This window comes from Embiotoca jacksoni, unplaced genomic scaffold, assembly GCF_022577435.1.
Source record: "Embiotoca jacksoni isolate LCO1_2020_lvr unplaced genomic scaffold, fEmbJac1.0.p SCAF_89, whole genome shotgun sequence".
Lineage (NCBI taxonomy): Eukaryota > Metazoa > Chordata > Actinopteri > Embiotocidae > Embiotoca > Embiotoca jacksoni.
Window position 1 is genome coordinate 123,556 of NW_027185446.1, and position 19,453 is coordinate 143,008.

At 44.3% G+C, this 19,453-nt stretch overlaps 3 protein-coding genes across 3 annotated transcripts in view; 2 read left to right on the top strand and 1 right to left on the bottom strand.

Annotated features, from left to right (window-relative positions):
* The window catches only part of LOC138192554 (ankyrin repeat domain-containing protein SOWAHA-like), a 53,489-nt gene extending 50,818 nt beyond the window's left edge, over positions 1–2,671 (bottom strand). The window contains exon 1 of the mRNA XM_069140012.1: positions 2,608–2,671. The gene's annotated coding sequence lies outside the window, so the exon portion shown is untranslated. The remainder of the gene's footprint in view (positions 1–2,607) is intronic.
* A 1,397-nt stretch (positions 2,672–4,068) lies between these two features.
* LOC138192543 (Iroquois homeobox protein 5a-like) lies at positions 4,069–9,424 on the top strand. Its single transcript, XM_069140002.1, is given in 4 exon segments — positions 4,069–4,448; positions 5,640–6,036; positions 7,547–7,752; positions 7,754–9,424. Coding segments are annotated over 4 exon segments (1,209 nt in total). The 5' UTR covers positions 4,069–4,217; the 3' UTR covers positions 8,129–9,424.
* Positions 9,425–16,182: 6,758 nt separating this feature from the next.
* Positions 16,183–19,343, top strand: LOC138192541 (GTPase IMAP family member 4-like). Its single transcript, XM_069139998.1, has 2 exons — positions 16,183–16,328; positions 18,519–19,343. Exons 1-2 carry the CDS (start codon positions 16,304–16,306, stop codon positions 19,202–19,204), a joined length of 711 nt encoding a protein of 236 aa, XP_068996099.1. The 5' UTR covers positions 16,183–16,303; the 3' UTR covers positions 19,205–19,343.
* The last annotated feature ends 110 nt before the right edge of the window (positions 19,344–19,453 follow it).

Consider the following 19,453-nt stretch of genomic DNA (forward strand, 5'->3'; position numbering starts at 1 on the left):
ATTAACTTTTTAACCCAGACGTCCAATCACAGTGAAGGAGGGGCAGAACAAACGCACGCAAGCAGCTTTACCAGATTATAATCAGAGTAAAGAAAACTGAAGCTGTGAGCTACAGGTGGGCGGAGCCAGACTGTTTATTTATGCTGTAAAGTTTTAACATGGCGGTCTGTTGATCCCACAGACTGTTTCTAAAAGAGTTCGTAGCTTCAGGTCTGTAAAATGGTTCTGATCCTGAAGTGTCTTCAGCTGCAATACCAGCGAGTGCCACTAGAGGTCGGCTCCAAAAAGCCTCCGGCTCCATAGACTCCCATTCAACTTCTCTCATCAAATCCAAAGTGAATAAAATGTGTCCATCAGTTATCTCGGTGTTGTTAGCTAAAGTCACTCCTTCTTATTAGTTTTCTGGAGGTCCATCTGAAAATAATCCCTCATTCATTAGAAAAGAAGATTCAAGAAGACCTGTTTTTGGGGGCGTGTCTGTTTGATTGACAGGCCTGTGGTGCAGTCAGGTTACAGCTATCGGTGGGCGGGACGTAGTATCGTCGGGTTTCCAATCAGATCGATCAGATCCACCGCTGGCTCCTCCCCCCAGCTCGTCCAAATATGGTCACTTCCTGCTCCAAACCGTTCTGAAGTACCTGACAGCTGTCAATCACTTGTTTCTTTTGGTAATATAATGTCAGTAAATGATGCTCGTTAGAAATTCCTGCAGCTCTTCATCTTCTCGTCAGTTTGAAACCAAAAATATTCGTTTAACGTGAAACAAAGAAAATCAGAAATCAGCACGTTGGAACGTTTTAAATGAAACTGAAACTTCCTGTTGATCTGGAGTGTTGCGTTTTTAAATTCACTTCCTGTGTTTGATGACATCGTCGTGGTGATCAGACGCTGGTGGATCACATTCATTGATCCGTGATGCAGTAAACAACAAACAGGAAGTCCAGATGTTGCGGAGCGACTCATCTGTTTCCCGCTCTGTGAAGTCGCTCTTCTTGCAGCACTTACCGGAGTCCCGGGGGGTGGTAATTAAGTCTGAGCACAGATAACACGGATCGCATTTCATACTTGAATAGTAACTATTAAAAAGAGTGTTTTCCAATTAATTAAACACACTGTCTTTAAGTAACCTCTGGACATCCGCCCCGCGGGTGAAGCTAATTTATGAGCTGCTGGGGGAAAACAAACGAGCGCTCCTTTCATGTGAGGATCTTCACAAAGAGTCGGTGCCGTGGAGAATACGGAGCGAGCCGCGCCGCACGTTTCCCTCAATACTCAACTTTGTACACGCAGATTGTTACAGAACTTTGTGAAGCGATAGAAGCGGCGCGGTGTCACTCGGTGGGCGGGCCCTCGGGGTCGCCGCGCCGACGATGAAAGAGCCGTCGCAGCTTTCCCGAGCTGCTGCTTCCTGCTGCGGGAGGCCGTCGCTGCGTTGCATTCGAGCCTCCGGAGGATCGTCGGAGGAGTAGAGGAGGTGCAGAGGAGGTGCGCTCACCTCGCTTTAATGAAAGAGGCTTAAAAAAGCGTGAAAATGCCAGCGCTAATCTGCCGGGTCCATCTGCAGCGGAGCAGCTCGCTCCGTTTCACCGGCGCTCAGACGTTCCTCAGGCTCCATTAGGCCTCATCAACATTCGTTTAGCATCGCAGGTCGGAGACGCACATCCAGGAGGCTCGGAGGAGGAGATTCAGGAGCAACACCTTCCTGCAGGTTAACAAAATAAAAGCTCAGAACTCTTTTTCTCTGAAGCTTTAACTAATAATAATCTGCAGGCGTCCTGCTCACATGGTGACCTCTGACCCCCGACGACTCCACATCACGCTCATGTTCCTGCTCCATCAAAGTTATTTACTGCTTCTTTACTAAGTTAAACATCTTAAAGTACAACAGACAGAAAAAAGATTTAACTACCGAACAATCAGTACGATTCGATCTCAAACAAGAAGTAATTTGATCACAAACACCTGAGAAGTTTAATCTTCTCACATGAATAAGAAACCAGGAGGTTCTTGAACTGCGAGGAGTCAGAGAGGACGTGATGGAGAGGAGGGAAGGAGGGACAGGTGCAACACGTGAGTCACTGGAGTTCAACACAACATCGTCCTCAAGTCCAAGTGAATATTTGCACCAAATGTGAAGAAATCTCCTCGAGGTGTTCCTGAGATATCGAGTTCACAAGAATGACGACATGAAGTCACAGTGACCTTTGACCTTTGAGCATCCAAATCTGAGCATTCTGCAGTTGAGGTCAACTGAACATTTGTGCCAAATCTACCTGTTTATATGGTGCCCTCTGCTGTTCTTTCAGAATAAAGCTCCAGAAATCCTTTCAGAACAAAGCTCCAGAAATCCTTTCAGAATAAAGCTCCAGAAATCCTTTCAGAATAAAGCTCCAGAAATCCTTGCAGAAAGCAGAGAACCAGCCAGTTCAGAAGCTGCCTGAGAATCTGTCTGATTTGAGGTTTCCTTCCAAATCACGGTGATGTTTGTCTGACCTCCCATGATGCACTGCAGACAGGAAGGTCCTCAAACACAGTTCTGCCACTTTAGTTTACAAAATAAAAGCACAGAATCATGAGGTTAAAGTGATAGTCTTCAGAATAACTCACAGAAAGGTTTTCGCCTCCTGTTTCCTCAAACAGAATAAGACGAAGATAAAACTAGCCAGAATCCCGAACCTCTCCGTTACCGACGGCTCTGCTCCTGAAATAGCTGCTGAACACTTCGGTAATTAGGATCAACATGAATTAATCGGTGGAGCCGGTGAGCTCCACCTCCGCTCTCACCTGGAAATCCCTGCAGCTCGGCCTCGTCCTGGACGTCAGCCGGAGGAAGGCCCACATGTGTTCGCCTCGCCGCCGACACACCTGCCGGACAGGTGGCTGCTCTCAGCTGTGAGTGACGGACTTAGTCTCCGCCCCCTCTGACAGGACGCCCGCTGCAGGCGGAGCTCTGCTAATTATAGAATCCACAAATCAGATTAGAGCTTAAACACTCACACCTTCAAACTACAACTCAGCGCTCTCACAGCCGCCGAGTATCCAGCTACTCCTGCTGTACTCGAGTACTCACAGGAGTTACTCCTGCTGTACTCGAGTACTTTAAGTGTCTGGACTCTGATGATGTCATCTGAGGCGACAGCACTCATCGTTTTCTGTCCTTTTAGAAACAATAAATCAGCAGGTTGATCCGACGTGAATCTTTAGAGGCAGTTTTACTGGAAAATAGTTCATTATGAGCTGCAGATGAATCACAGCAGGAAAAACATGCTTTTATTTGAACGCATCTGAAATATTAACATTGACTATTACAGCTAGTTTAATACATTTTCTTGTTTGTACTCTTCATACCTGAACACAACACCGAGTTACAAACATAAAAACTTCTATTTATTTCATTTTTAGTGTCATTTTTAAATGCGGTATTACGGCAAAGCGTGAAATAGACACGCCCGCCTGCTACAGCACAACGTGAGACTGCTACGCTATGGGCTGTCTGGGCATGAAAGTTACACGTTTAGTAAGCGTGAAACTCACACACGTAAAAGTCACGTTGTTATCATTAAAGCTCATCAAACTTCCTGTGAGGTCACGTGACTCCATCAGAGGCGAACGACGTCATCGATACACCTGACAGCTGATGTTTCCTTTGATCGAGTTTGTTGTCGGATTAAAAATCAAAAACTCAAAATTGTATACGAAAAACAGAAAATGTGGATGTTCAAGAAGCTGAATTTGAATCAGCTTAAATCAACAACGTTGTGAGCTGCAGGGTGCTGGTTAGTAGATGATGACACTGGTGGGGTCTGCCTCGAGGCCCCCGACCCTCAGGTTGGACCCCTAAAACTGTTTGAACTTTGTGTTTTAAGAGGAGATTTTGTTGCAGCTGCAGGACAGACAGAGGGAAAGTGAAGTGTGAGAGCTGATGGAGGATGCTGGGAGGTGGAGCCCCCCCCCCCCCCCCCCCTCTCTCCTCCTCGCTCTCTCTCTTCAGTCTGTTCGCGCGCTCAGCGCCGATCAGTTCCGCAGCAGCCTGAGTAGAAACTCTCAGTAGAAACAGTAGAAACAGTCGCAGTGAACCGGCGATGCTCCTGGATGCTCCTTTCAAACTCCTCTTCCTCTTCTCCTCTTCCCTCCGCCGTCCCGGGCTCACGCGCACCTTCTCTCCGATGTGAGTTCGCCCGTGCGTAAAAAGTCCGGCTCCGCGCGCGCCGCCCGTCATGGCTTATCCTCAGGGTTTCCTCTTCCAGCCGTCCGTGTCTCTGGCCCTGCACTCCTGCCCGTCCTTCGGCTCCGCGGTCCTCCTGGGACCTCGGACGGAGGAGCTCGGCCGCTCCTCGTCGGGCTCTGCCTTCGCTCCGTACTCGGGATCGGCGACGTCTCCCGGCTTCAGCTCTCCCCTCCCGTACGGCGGGGAGCCCCGGGCCGCCGCCGCCCTCAGCTCCTTCGTGGTGAGTGTCCGAGCGCAGCCGGCGGACCGGAACCGGGTCTGGGACCTGCTCCGGGACCGGGTCTGGTCTTCTGGTTCAAACCGAGAAGTCACTTTTAGAAAAGTTTTAAAAACTAAAAAGAGACAGAAGCCGAAATGTGACGTGAAATTAAAGAGTTCAACAGGAAGTTATTTAAGCCTCAGGAAATGATTTTAAAGTTCAATCTAAAATTTTAAAAAGTACATTTTTAATGTGATGATTTAAATGATATTTTACCAAAGACAAACATCTTCTCCACCTTCATCTCTCCTCTGGATCTCCGGAGGAAGAAATGATCATTTACGGTTTTAAATGTTGGCGAAATCATTTTAAAAGCCGAAAAAAATTCATTTATCGAGAAGAAATATCACTTTTCAAATTGATATTGTTTTTTTTTCCTTTTTGTTTCTTAAATCATCAGCTGCAGTTTTTATTTCTTCTGATCAACAACGGATTTTTGGGTAATTTTGTTTTCGGAAAATATAAATGCAAAGTTTAAAATTGATAATTTATCCATAATTTCGACAAACATCCTGAATTCCCCGTCAGGTTTTAATTGTTCAATTGTGTGAATGAGACGTTTTAATTTTAAATTGAAAGATTTAAAGGAGGAAGTGTTCAACAGCTTCCCAGATAACAAATTAAATTCTGTTTGTTTGGTTTCATTTAACGACGTCACTCACTTTAAGATTAGAAATCTGCTGCTCAGAGAGCTGCCAAGAAAACAGCTTCACACAAATCTGCAGACAACACACACACACACACACACACACACACACACACGCACACACACACACACACACAGCAAACATACAGTGAACAAATAAGCAGAGATAAAATACATTTAAATTAAAGATAAAATAGAGATAAAGTAGAAAAATAAATCAGAGATAAAATAGTTAAAAAGATAAATAACAGATAAAGTGGACATAAATTAGACAAAATAGATATAAAAGAGTTTAAGTAGATTTAAATGATATAAATTAGAGATAAAGTAGAACTAAATTAGAGCTACAATAGAGATAAAGAATAGATCAAAAAGATTTAAATTAGAGATAAAATAGCTTTTAATTATAAATAAATTAGTCACAGAAAAACTTTAAATGACTGAAGCAGAAAATAAACATGTCAAAGATCAGTTTGAGGTACTGATGACATCACTTCCTGTTCCAGAGTCCCGGGTACGACCCATCCTCCGGGTCCCTGGACTACCACCCGTTCGGGGCCCTGGGGCCGTACGCGTACGGAGACCCCGCCTACAGGAAGAACGCCACGCGGGACGCCACGGCAACGCTGAAGGCCTGGCTCGGCGAGCACCGGAAGAACCCGTACCCGACGAAGGGGGAGAAGATCATGCTGGCCATCATCACCAAGATGACGCTGACGCAGGTCTCCACCTGGTTCGCCAACGCTCGGCGCCGCCTGAAGAAGGAGAACAAGATGACCTGGACCCCCCGGAACCGCAGCGAGGACGAGGAGGACGAGGACGCCATCGAGCTGGAGCGCCACGAGGAGGACGAGGACACCACGAAGACCGGCGGCGAGGAGGGGGGGGGCAAGAGCGACAGAGGTCAGTCTGTGTGTGTAACAGTGTGTGTGTGTGTGTGTGTGTGTGTGTGTGTGTGTGTGTGTGTGTGTGTGTAACAGTGTGTGTGTGTGTGTGTGTGTGTAACAGTGTGTGTGTAACTGTGTGTGTGTGTGTGTGTGTGTGTGTGTAACAGTGTGTGTGTAACTGTTTGTGTAACAGTGTGTGTGTGTGTGTGTGTGTGTGTGTGTGTGTGTGTGTGTGTGTGTGTGTGTAACAGTGTGTGTGTGTGTGTGTAACAGTGTGTGTGTAACTGTGTGTGTGTGTGTGTGTGTGTGTAACAGTGTGTGTGTAACTGTGTGTGTGTGTGTGTAACAGTGTGTGTGTGTGTAACAGTGTGTGTGTGTGTGTGTGTGTGTGTAACTGTGTGTGTGTAACAGTGTGTGTGTGTGTGTGTGTGTGTGTGTGTGTGTGTGTGTGTGTAACTGTGTGTGTGTAACAGTGTGTGTGTAACAGTGTGTGTGTAACAGTGTGTGTGTGTGTGTGTGTGTGTGTGTGTGTGTGTGTGTGTGTGTGTGTGTGTGTAACAGTGTGTGTGTAACAGTGTGTGTGTAACAGTGTGTGTGTAACTGTGTGTGTGTGTGTGTAACAGTGTGTGTGTGTGTAACAGTGTGTGTGTGTGTGTGTGTGTGTAACAGTGTGTGTGTGTGTGTGTGTGTGTGTGTGTGTGTGTGTGTGTGTGTAACTGTGTGTGTGTAACAGTGTGTGTGTAACAGTGTGTGTGTAACAGTGTGTGTGTGTGTGTGTGTGTGTGTGTGTGTGTGTGTGTGTGTGTGTAACAGTGTGTGTCACTAGAACTCCGAGGACGTAATTTCTGTAAATGTTTGTTCAAAAGATTAAAAAGTACAAAAAGAAACAACGAAAAACACAAAATAAAAGTTCACATCTGCCGACAGTTAATCGATCAATAATCAATCGATCAATAATCAATCGATCAATAATCAATCGATCAATAATCAATCGATCAATAATCAATCGATCAATAATCAATCGACGGATCCTTCAGCTTGTTTTTCATGGTTCTGTTCGTTCTCTGGTTTTCATCGATTTATTAAAATCTTAAATGTGAAGTCTGTCAGCAGAACATCAGCTGCTTCTCTTCGTCATATTTGTTATCATTTATGGAGGAAGTTATCAGAATATAAATATTATTGTTTTATTATCGGAGCTGCAGTCACGTGTTACAGCTGAACATACGTGTTCTGTTCACGTGTTACAGCTGAACATACATGTTCTGTTCACGTGTTACAGTTGAACATACGTGTTCTGTTCACGTGTTACAGCCCATCAATCATTACATCAGAAACACGTCTTCAGTTTCCTGATTTTCTCTGAAGTTAAAGATTGAAGGACGATCAGATCAGCTGATTGATTTTCTCTACGTGACCGTTTGCTGTGAACGTGATGAAGCGATGAGACATATTGATCAGTATTGATGTGTGTCTCCTCCGTCTCCTCCGTCTCCTCCGTCTCCTCCGTCTCCTCCGTCCTGCAGCTCCTCGTCGGGCCTCGGACTCCTGCGGTTTGATGTTCAGGGACGACAGCGGCAGCGACACGGACCGAGGCTTCACCGATCTGGACTTTAAAGACTCCGGGGACCGTAGGTTGCCCCGCATCCAGGGCCCCACCTCTACGTCGGGGGCCCCCCCCTCCGGAGCAGGAGCGCTCGTCGTCTTCCAGCCCGCCGCCGAAGGAGCACGAACCCGGTCCGACCGCCGCCCCCAAACCCAAACTGTGGTCCCTGGCGGAGATCGCCACGTCGGCGGAGCGAAGTAAAGGATGTAGTGACTCGCAGAGCGGGGGGGCGGGGCCACAGCCGGCCGCCGCCTCCACGCCCCGGACCCCGTTCCCCCACGGCCCCGCCCTGCCCTGCCACCTCTACTACTCCTCCCCTTTCCTCCCCGGATACTCCGGCTACGCCCCCCTGGGGCCGCTGCACGGCAGCCCGGGGGCCCATCTGACCGGATTACAGCACAGCATGCTGCAGCGGGCTGAGGCCCTGGCACGCGACTGCCGGCTGCGCAGCCACAGTCAGCTGGAGCTGCACGAACTCAAGAGAGGCATGACGAACGTGTAGCGCTGCACGCTCACCTCCTTTATTCACAGGAAGGGGGCCCCAATATCCCCACGGACCAGGACCCCAATATCCCCACGGACCAGGACCCCAATATCCCCACGGACCAGGACCCCAATATCCCCACGGACCAGGGGTCTGATGGGGGGGTGGGGGGGGTACTGCTCAGAGACACAAGGGTTCAGACTGTTTTTCTATGTTGATAAGATGTAATCTTTGTAGTGCGTTTCTGCACACAACACGAAGTATCATTAAAAACTAGTTTTATGAATTCAGAACAAACGGCTGGCGTTTTTCAGACGGCGGCGACGTGACGACGAGTTTCACCGTCAGCTGATCACTCAGGTAAACAACAAAACACGGCGATGACATCATCATCACTGCAGAACTCACGTTCTCCAACAAACTGATCAACACTTTTGTAATAACGTGGTTTCATAGTTTCATTTATTGCAGCTGATGGAGACTAAAACAGAAAAAACTGAACGACTGGATTTAAAATGAGTTAAAGCCAAAAAACTAATACTGGAAATAACTTCGTAACCTGCTGCGAATTTCAGCAAAACGAGGTCTGAATTAAATTAAATCATCAAATTAAATTATACACGTAAATATGAAAAATATACAGAACAACTTTAACAGACTTTTTTCATTTTGCAGCATGAATGTTTCCGTCATCACTCTTTTTTTATATTTCAAATTGGTGCTGGAGTTTTAAAGAGTTTTTATTTTCCAGAACACCCTGAGGAACCCCGGCAGCATTTAAACAGCGTTTAAACAGCGTCTGGTTGTTTTGTTAACGGATCGCCGTGTTGCTTGACTCGTTCCTGAAGATGGCTTTGAATTATTATTATTAAAAAGACAAACAGCTGTGAAACACAAATGTAAAAAAAACCTCCAGATTTCAAAGTTGAACTTTCAGCGTGTTGGTTTGAGCTCTGAGATCCAAACAGACGGTTTTATAGAAAACAAGTGAATGTAAACTTTGATTCATATTATTATTGTGTCATGAAGGGAAAAAAAATCCGAGCAGCAACAAAAATGTTTACATTTCTTACGTCATTAATCATTATATCATTATCATCATTATAAACAAATAGATCCAGCTGATGGTTGGTTTTTTTCTGAACTTTAGCAACAAACGATTTCAATAAATATTATAAATATCTGTCATCAGCAGAATATTTGTGAACATACATTTAATATAACATAACTCTCTGTAATAACGACAAAAGAAACGTTTTAAATCTTTAAATCTGTGACACTAAACATCTTTGATTTCTTCAGATTTAATTTAACTTTTATGTTGATGGAAAAAAAATCAGTTCATATTTTGTTTTTTTCTTTGAATCGATCAACTAACTTTCTAAAGTGTTAAACTGCAGGATTAATGTTTGATAATGTTTTAATTCAGCTTCCTGAAAAAGTGCAGGACGCTCTGCAGCGCAGAAAGAAGCATGAAGAGAAAAACCTTCTTATTGATCCAGGAGTCAAACTCTGATCAGCCTGAACAGACGTACGAACCAACTCATTAAAAAACAGCCTGCGGTCGTTCAGACCGAAACGTGAAAACCATCAACGGGTTCTTTTATGTTTTGGAGTTCACGTGCAAAGAAAAGATATTTCACTGAGTTTACAGAAAATGTTCCAAAGAAAATGTGAATTAATGTCAGTTTCTATCCATCATTTAAAGCAGAAAATGAGAAAACGATCCGTTAAGAGGCCGATCGGGATATTTTTGTCGAGTCGAGCTGAAGTCCAGATGCTTTTATAGGTTTTGTTAATTTACACAAAAGGGCCGACAAACGTGGAGAACGTGAAACGTGAAACCACTGTGACGATCAACGTTCAGCTCCACGTGAAAAAGCTCAAATAGAAATCAGACTTTCACCTTTATGAAGATAATAAAGCTCCATTTTTGATATTTGTTTCTTTTTGCTATCAGAAATGTTTGATTTTGCAGCATCTTCCTCAAATAGTAGGATGACATGTTTTAAGTGAGTTTTTGCTGTAAAAGTCAAAGAAGAAAAGTTGTTTTTTCCTCCCACCTCCCTGATAAACAGCAACGTGGTGACTTCCTGTGAAGATAATCCTGCTGCACATCTCAAATATCTCACCTGCACTGAGTTCTTCTTCCTGTGTTGAACTTAAAGATCCATCACGGCGCTCAAAGGGACAAAAACAGTCTAAACGTGACGAATCTTTCCAGGACTGTCTGTGACTGAAATATAGAAAGAAAGAACACATCTGCTGTCAGAATAAGAGATTTAGATGCTTTAAATCACATTCGACTCCCGGCAGGTTAAAATAACAGAACAGGTCAGTCGCAGCAGTTTGGTTTCTCCTCTTTCAACATGTCTCCTGTGATTCAGACACCAGGAAGCTCTTTGTTGGTGACTAAAATTTTTATTTTAATGTTCATGTGTCGGTTGTCAACTTTTTTAATAAGTTCGAGGAATATTTTAACATTTAAACCATGAGATCAGATTAAAAGTCTCCAAAGTCTCAGAAGAAAAACTCTAATCATTAACATGAACTTTTTAATCTGCAGCCTTTTTATTTACAAAACTTTGGAGGGAAAATGTTTCTTTCACACCAAATATTACATCTTTATTGGAACGTCTTTTCCTGTTCATGTGCGGCCTGTAAATTTAAGACAGAGCAGCTGAAAACATCGTCTGTCTCCTCAGATTATTTTGACCCAATAAAACCAAGATTTTTTTACATTAAATTTAAATTAAAATTTCTTTTCATTCCTGAACTATCTTTTGGGTGAAAAATGTTCACATGGTCAGCCGACATTAGTTTCATTTGTACTTTTCAGTCTGGTTTGTATCGTGCAGCGTGTTGGTGTTCATCAGACGGCTGTTCTATGATCAGATCTGAGACAACGCACGTCTGAAACAGGTAAAGTAAAAAGTGAAGCTGCAGTTCAGGTGATATTTTTACTTGTATTTTATTAATTTCTCACATGTTTTACAGTAAAGTTTTTCTCCTGAAGTAAACTCGTGTTTTGGGGACTTTTCTCGACTGGATTTTTTTCTCTTAATTCTTTCTGTTTAATAACAAAAACATTTCTTATCTTTGAATCCCAAAATTTTTAAAAAGTTGCACCATGTTTTACAGCAATGTGTTTATTTATTTTGGTCTATGAGGTCCTTTGTTAGGGAATTCTGTTTTGTATAAAATAAAAATGAAAATGTTTAAATAAAGAGTTACAAAATAATAATAATTAAACAGCAAATATTTCAATACTTAATTTAGTTTTTAGTCCGTTTTTATTCTCAAGTGTCTTCATGTTTGTCTGTTGTATGTTTCTTTGTTTGACTACATTTAAGTGATATTACAGTTATGAATTTAATGCTTTTCATATATTTCTACTCGACTACATTCATCTGACGGCAGTCGAGTTTCTTCACTTTAGATTTCAAACTTAAAAACTAAAAGTTTGCTGTCGAGTAAAAATGTTCAAGAGACTTAAAGATTTGTAATTATTATTATCAGGTTTTAGAGGATTTTCTAAATGTGTTGATGAAAAAATATTCGTATATCTTGTTTTATTGATGAATCTACACTGTTATTGTGTATTTTTTCATTTAACTGAGTGTGAAGCAGCTTTAAAGCATCTGCTGGAATAAACGTGGTCGTTTATTGATGCGGTATTAAACACAGCTAAACAGTAAATATAATTTCAAACCGTCAAAGAACTCTCATCAACACTTAATAAAAGAAATATAAAGACCTGAAATGTTTAACTTTTTCATCCTGTTCAAGACTTTCAAATTAAAACCATGATTAACTTTTATTTTAATGTTTCAAAATGAATTTTGTTGGATAAATTCATTGCAGGTTGAAGTTTCAGAGTTTTTCCTCAAAATAAATAAACAGTGCTGATTTTGTCGAGTTCTGAAACCTCAGCAGAGTCGAAATATTGATCAACAGGAAACAGGCATCGATAAATAATCCATGAGCTGACGGTGATCGGAGGAAACAGAAGGTATCGATCAGTATAAATAAACCTGAGCCGTGAAGGCCGACGGATCCTCGCAGGAGCTGCGTTCACAAACCTCCGCTCTGTTTGTGGGATGAAATCTACAGCAGAGGAAATGAAGACGTTTTCAGGGTTTTAAACAACGTGAAGGTTTTTAACACACAATCAGCTCCAACGTTAAAAAAACACTCGAATCAGACAACGACTGAACGTCTGATGGTCACCGCCATTTAAACTGAAGCGTCGGACGTTTTGGAGTCTGCAGTCACTCAACATTTTACGGATTCGTTCTGTATCACAGAGGAAACCCGACGAAAGCGCCGACGAAGAAACAAGACTAAAAAGTCCCTCATGGAAAACTGGATTGACGTGTCAACGAGTAAAAAACGACCGAAGCTTCACAGAGAAAATCCCGACCAAAACGTTGCGATGGAAAACCTGCCAAGAGTCGCAGAAGAAAACGTCTACGAGAAAAACCCGACCAGGAAACCTGAACCAAAGAAATCTGGACGAAAACATTTACGAGGAAAATCCAGCTACGTGGATTGTTTTCCTATTATCAAGATATTTCATAAATATTCTGAGATTCTTTATTGTGAGCTCGGAGGCAGCAGGAAAATAAAAGCAGTGTTTCACTCGCGTTTAGAGAACTTTCGTTTTTTAACTTTGTCCAGTTTGAAATGAAGTGTATAATAATAATATTAATAATGATATTCAGCATCGTCCTGAAGTCTGTTTTCAGTCCAATAAAAGGTGTTTTTAACCACTTTAGACATTTGAGATGAAAAACATGAGCTCCAGCTTTTATTTCTCACTTTTCATATGTAAATCTGCATCAATATATTTACATATGTTTATAAAAGTGTGTCAGCTGAACTGTAAACAATCTGTCTGTCATTTCCAGGAAACAAATGCACCAGATGAACCGCGACATGGTTTCACCTCCCGCCTGCTCCAACTACCTTCAACCCCCCCCCCCACACACACACACACACACAAACACAAACACATACACACCACCACCCCCTCGCCCCCCTCCGTCCTCTCACTTCCAGCTGCGTGTTTACAGCGAGCCGAGTTCTGACAGACGACGGCGGGCGAGCTGGCGAGGCAGCGAGGGGCCCGCCCACGGGCCCTCCAGCCCCGGGCCCGGCAGATGTCGCGCGGTGACGCCACTCAACCCTCCCGCCACGCAGCTCCAACGGCCTGCGAGCCGACGGCCGCGGCAGCTGGGACGGCGGGCGGCGCCCTGCAGCACGCCGTCCCTCAAAATACACCCGCGTCCCCGGAGACCGCAACGCTGCAGCTACCAGAACAGAACCGAACCGAACCGGTCCGCCTCCGGTCCCGCTGTCTGACCCTCTGCACCACAGTCCTCCTCCTCCTCCTCCTGCTCCTCATGCTCCTGATTCTCTCTATGCATATCTTTAACAGTAAAACATTTATTTAATTAACATCTAAAGTTCTTTCAATAACTAAATAATAATTTAAGTCTCAATTTAAAGGAAAAACACACACACACACACACACACACACACACACACACACACACACACACACACACACACACACACACTCCTGCTGCAGCTCTCTGAGTCTGTGCTTGGAGCGCCCCCTGCTGGCTATTTGAAATTCTTTTTAGACTTCCTGGAAGTTGAGATTCAGGAAACCGATGAAGTCAAACACTCATCTGAGCTTCAAACAGGAAGTTATACTTCAAAATAAAATGTTATAAAACGAATTATTGGGTGTAAAATGGAAATTTAGGTTTAGAGAAATTATCAGAGACTAAATCTGACCAATTCTTTCGCTGTTTTCTGGATTTATTGATGAATCGTTTGTCTGATGACTCGTTGAATGACATCAGAACATCTGAGAGCAGCAGCTGATCGAGACTCTCCTGATCATTGATAGTTGGACGCAGACGGCCGTGCTCTTCATCAGGCCGGAGGATGAGGAGCAGACGTGTGTCAGGTGGAGGTGTGAAGGGAGGCGGTGCTGAGCGTCCTCCTGCAGCTCCCTGACAGATGGTGCCGTTTGCTCGCAGTCGTTCCTCCGGCGACCCGCCTGCTGAATGTCACGCAGCAGGACGCCGCCGCGTGTTTACTGGCTGTTCGCGTCGCCACCGCGAACCTACCAGATCTACACCGAAACATGTGGTCATCAACCTGCCGAGTGTTCCTGTCGCCACATCTCTTGACTTTAGAACAGATTACAGATCAATAAATCATCTTATATTTAGGATCAGAATGAACCGTTTGTCAAACGCTGTCCGGTTCAAGGCTCCGCAGCTTGAATGTAATGAACACACCGTCCACTAGAGGGAGCCACAGAACCACGAGGAAACCACCGACTGGATAGAAAAGTGTTCGTAGCTTTTTCGAGTTAGAGTTAGGGTTAGAGTTAGTTAGAGTTAGGGTTAGTTAGAGTTAGGGTTAGAGTTAGTTCGAGTTAGGGTTAGTTCGAGTTAGGGTTAGTTCGAGTTAGTTGGTGTTGGGGTTGGAGTTAGGGTTAGTTCGAGTTAGTTCGAGTTAGGGCTAGTTAGGCTTAGAGTTAGTGTTAGTGAAAGCTCATTCGAGTTAGTTAGGGTTAGAATTAGTTTGAGTTGGAGTTAGGGTTAGTTTGGGTTAGTTAGAGTTGGAGTTGGTTAGGGTTAGTTAGAGTTAGTCAAAGTTAGGGTTAGGGTTAGTTAGAGTTAGGGTTAGAGGTAGTTAGAGTTAGGGTTAGTTCGAGCTCGTTACAGTTAATTAGGGTTAGAGTTAGAGCTAGTTTGATCTATAGTTAGTTGGAGTTTGATAGTTAGAGTTAGTTAGAGATAGAGCTAGTTAGAGCTCGAGGTAGTTGGATTTATGGTTAGTTAGAGTTAGTTAGAGTTAGTTAGATGTAGTTAGGGTTAGTTGGAGCTCGTTAGAGTTGGGGTTAGTTGGAGTTAGAGTTGGTTAGAGTTAGTTAGAGTACGTTAGAGCTAGTTGGAGTTAGAGTTAGTGTTAGTTAGATCCCACTAGAGTTAGTTAGGGTCAGAGTTAGTGTTAGTTAGAGTTAGTTAGAGCTCGAGTTAGTTATATTTAGGGTTAGTTGGAGTTAGTTAGAGTTAGGGTTCGTTAGAGTTAGGGTTAGTTCGAGTTAGAGCTAGGGTTAGTTGGAGTTAGTGTTAGTTAGGGTTAGTTAGAGTTAGCATAAACATTTATTAAACACAAACAGGAACCCAGTGTCAGTGTGACGGTACCATAACGTACTCACGGTTCCTTAGAGGGAGATAACAGTCTTCGTGTCCAGTAGGAGGCGCTGTGATGAAAGGAGCAGCAGGATTCATAACACAGATAACTGCAATTCATTTCAGATCAGAGTCAAAACTTTAATCAAAACATCTGTAATCACATTCTGATGGATGTTTTAAGTTAAAACTCCTTCATTTAAACTTAAACTGAACATTTCTTCAGTGTAATTCTGAACTCTTCCAGCAGGAGGTTCGGTCCGGTCCGGTTCGGTCCGGTTCGGTGACTCAGACGAACACCTGATCCGTTTGCAGACGGTCTGCAGCCGCTCCTGCAGGGGGCGCTGCTCCACACGAGTCTCCACGTGAACCTGCGACTCAGCAGGACCTGATTGGTCCACTCGCTCTGACATCAGAACTGGTACTAAGTCGCTGGTTGTTTCTGTCGTGTGGAAAAAGCTGCAGGTGAAACCGACGTCTACTGTCCTTAAATGTTTTGTAAAAATGAGACAGATTGACGTCTCAAAATTTAAAGATCAGAAAAGTCTGCAGATGAAGTTCAGTTTTGTAACGAGGTGCTGAGGAAATGTCGAAGGAAGGTTTTTAAGAAAGTGTAGAAAAAACAAAGATGCAAACATTCAGAGGCCGACATGAAAAAAATAAAATCATTCTCACTGTGAGACAAACACAAACTCCATTTTTACAGCGCCTCCTACGGGTGCAGTACCTCGTGCTTTGGGGTGAACCTCCAACCAGTTTAACTGTTCTTTTCCTTTAGACACCTTCAGGCCTGCAGCCAGCTGTTGTTCTGCTGGTCATCTGACTCGGCTGTGTGGGTGTAGTCACAGGGTGGAGCTGGGAAAGTGAAAGTAAACCTCTAAGACTGCGACACAAAGAGACACAGAGAGACAGAGACACACACACACACAGAGACACAGGGAGACACAGGGAGACAGATCAACTGCCTGCAAACATGTCCAACAGATACACTCCAATGCGTAAGTACTTTACTGCTTTATTCACTTTATTAAATTTCAGCTTGAAAGCAGCTAAAGATAAAAAGAGCCGACTGGTCCTCCGTTCTCTGAAACTGAACTCTGATCAGTTTAACTCTTCACTGCTTTTTCTCTCTTCATGTTTTTCACATTTTTGTGTCTTTATTTAATGAATTTCTTCGTGTTTTACTTTGACTCATGTTGTGACATGAAGAGAAAACGCAGTTTGTTCCATCTGTGTTTTATCTGTTTTTGATTTGAGGAACGTGAACATGAATCTAATGTAACATCTGGACTTGGACACAGGCCAAAAGTTCTTCCTGTTTATGTCAGAGATAAAGGGCTGCTTCAAGTTAAACTAAGAGGACGTCCTGTCTCAGTGGCTGCAGGCCGTTGAGACATTTACAGCATTTGTTAGCATGTTTTCAGTCCACTACTGAGACTCTCAGCTCCACATGATTTATTTCAGCTTTATTTGTAAAGGAAGTCTGCAGCATAGAGCTGCGATTAAACAGCAGTTATCACCTCAGTTAATCTGCAACGCCGTCCTCAACAACTCACAACAAGAGTTCCAAACACAAACTCAACCACAGCAACGTGGCGGCAGGTTGACCAGAACCAACGAACCCAACAAACCTTAGAGGAGGAACACAGTATACCGTGCAGGTTACAGGCGAGGCCTTCACCCGCGGTCAGTAAGTACAACAAGTGTAAAAGGAAGTTAAAGTTTCCTGGAGGATCATCAGGCTTCACAAAGATCTTCCGCTGACAGAAAAGGTGAAAAACTGGGAGAATCACTTTCCACCGTCGGCACCGGTTCCCTGGATGGTGGATCAACGAGTGTTTCTCTGAATCTGGGACCCGTCAACACCAGCAGCCAAACGGACCACACGTCAACTTCTGTCTTTCAGCCTCCTCACCGTTCCTCTGACTTACACCTGTATGACTTTCAAAATAAAACTCCACCGATTACTGCGGCATGTTGGAGCCCCTTCGAGCTGTGGGCGGTCCAGCTGGAGCTGTCGCGGGAGCTCTAGTCGGGACGGTGGTGGCGCTGAAAACCAAGGCCTGCGTCATACAGTGATCACCAGCTGCAGCTCTTTAAAGCCACAACAACAAATATTATTGTTCGATTGCTTTTTCACTGAATAAATCTTCTTCACCAGCTGTTTGTGAACCTTTCATGTGATTAATGGAACACTTTCAAACTCACATTGTGTAACTTGAGGGTGGATAGAAAAGTTCATAGTCTGCTATGTTCCACACGTTAACGCGACCGCTGCTATGTGAACATTTGGGATTTTAACGTGGACCTGAAAGCAGAGAAACATCAGATTTTAGGTCAAACCATCCGTACTGTGAGCTAACATGAGCTAATAATAGCATTAACAGAGCTGAGTAGCAGCATTAGCTAATGTTAGCAACATTGTAGAACTCGGTGTTGACAGTCTGACTCTGGGGGACCAATTCACGGTGACACCAAGAAAACCCACCTGGTGTCTCCTGACCTGACGCCTTCTTCGGTCTTGGACAGTGAAGCTCCGCCCCTCTTGAAACGTGATGTCATCAGAACACCTCGCCTGCTCGTCGCTTCATCGCCGTCAGACTTTCTGAAAACTTTCAAAGGTCTCTGATGACCGTTTACAGAGTTTGACCCCAAGAAAAACAAGCCCTGATTCTGTAGTGGAAATCACTGCATGGGCTCAGGAACACTTCAGTGCTGTGAGCTGGCAGGTTGAAGATTTCCTGTTTCCCAAAAATTCAACCCAAAATCTGAAGTTTCTCCAGCGGTCCCGATAACGTGAGGAATTCAGTGATGATGTTGATGAAGAGACGACCGAATACTTCCTCATAGAGGTCGTTGCTTCCTGTGTGCGTCATCGTGCTGCATTCAGGAACACGATTTCTCTTCTCTTTGCATTTCAAAGTCTGCAACTACATCACAATTGATTCGTTGAATTGAGATGTTTGTGTTGATTAAACTTCTAACCACCGTGAGCTTGTGGTTCATGTATCGTTTGTTATGTTCTGTCATGTTAATAAATATCAAGATGCCAAATTAAAATCTGTTCTTAGCTCCGACAAGGCCGTCTTGTTGTTGTTGTTTGCTGCTTGCTAGGTGACTGACTGTGTTGATGTGCACTGATGGTCGGAGGGTATTTGACCCCCCCTGATAACCTGTGTTGTTTTCAGGGTCAGACCTGAGGGTGGTGCTGGTGGGTCAGGAGCGAGTGGGGAAGAGCTCAGCGGGAAACACCATCCTGGGAAAGAAGGAGTTTGACTGCAGGATCAGTTCCAATGCTCTGACTCTGAAGAGCGAGAAGACGGTCGGAGATGTTGAGGGTCGCCGGGTCTCCGTGGTCGACACCCCCGGACTCTTCAGCACCCGGCTGTCGGACGAGGAGGTGAAAGCGCAGCTGGCAGAGGCGGTGGAGCTGAGCTCTCCAGGTCCTCACATCTTCCTGCTCACGCTGCAGCTCGGGAGGTTCACCGAACAGGAGAAGACGGGGCTGAAGACCCTGGAGAGGATGCTGAGTCCCGACGTGGCCCAGTACACCGTGGTCCTGTTCACCTACGGGGACCGACTGGAGGACACCGACATGGAGGAGTTCATCCGACAGGACGACCACCTGCAGGAGCTGCTGAGGAGGTGCAGCGGCCAGTACCACGTGTTCAACAACAAGGAGATCGGAGACAGGAGGCAGGTCAACGAGCTGCTCGGCAAGATCGACTTAGTCTCCGACGGAGGACAGTTATACTACGAGAGAAGGTCTCAGCCAGGGTGGTCCGTCCGGGGTTTAATATGCACACCCTGGAGGATGATTCAGCAGATGTTCAGGTGGTTGTGTAACCTCTTCTTTGGAAGGAGAAGAGAGTAAATGGAATGAGAGGTGACATCTTTTTCAGTGTGTATCAGTATGAGAATCACACTGTAAAAAGTCCTGCAGTGAAAATGTTCCTCAAGTATGTAATCAAGATCTAAAAGTATTAAAAGTCAAACCTGTGTTGTGATATGTATTTATTGATTAAATTACTGTCACTCATACAAACCCCCAAAAAAGTTGAGACGCCGTGTAAAATGGATGGTCCCTCTCCTCTTTAACCTGGAGGATGCAGCGTCCATGATT

What these genes read in the sequence shown, in the direction of transcription:
- LOC138192541 (XM_069139998.1), top strand. Translation starts at nt 16,304, where the DNA reads ATGTCCAACAGATACACTCCAATGC. An exon ending in CAACAGATACACTCCAATGC is followed by an intron (nt 16,329 to 18,518) that starts GTAAGTACTTTA and finishes TGTTGTTTTCAG; the next exon opens with GGTCAGACCTGAGGGTGGTG.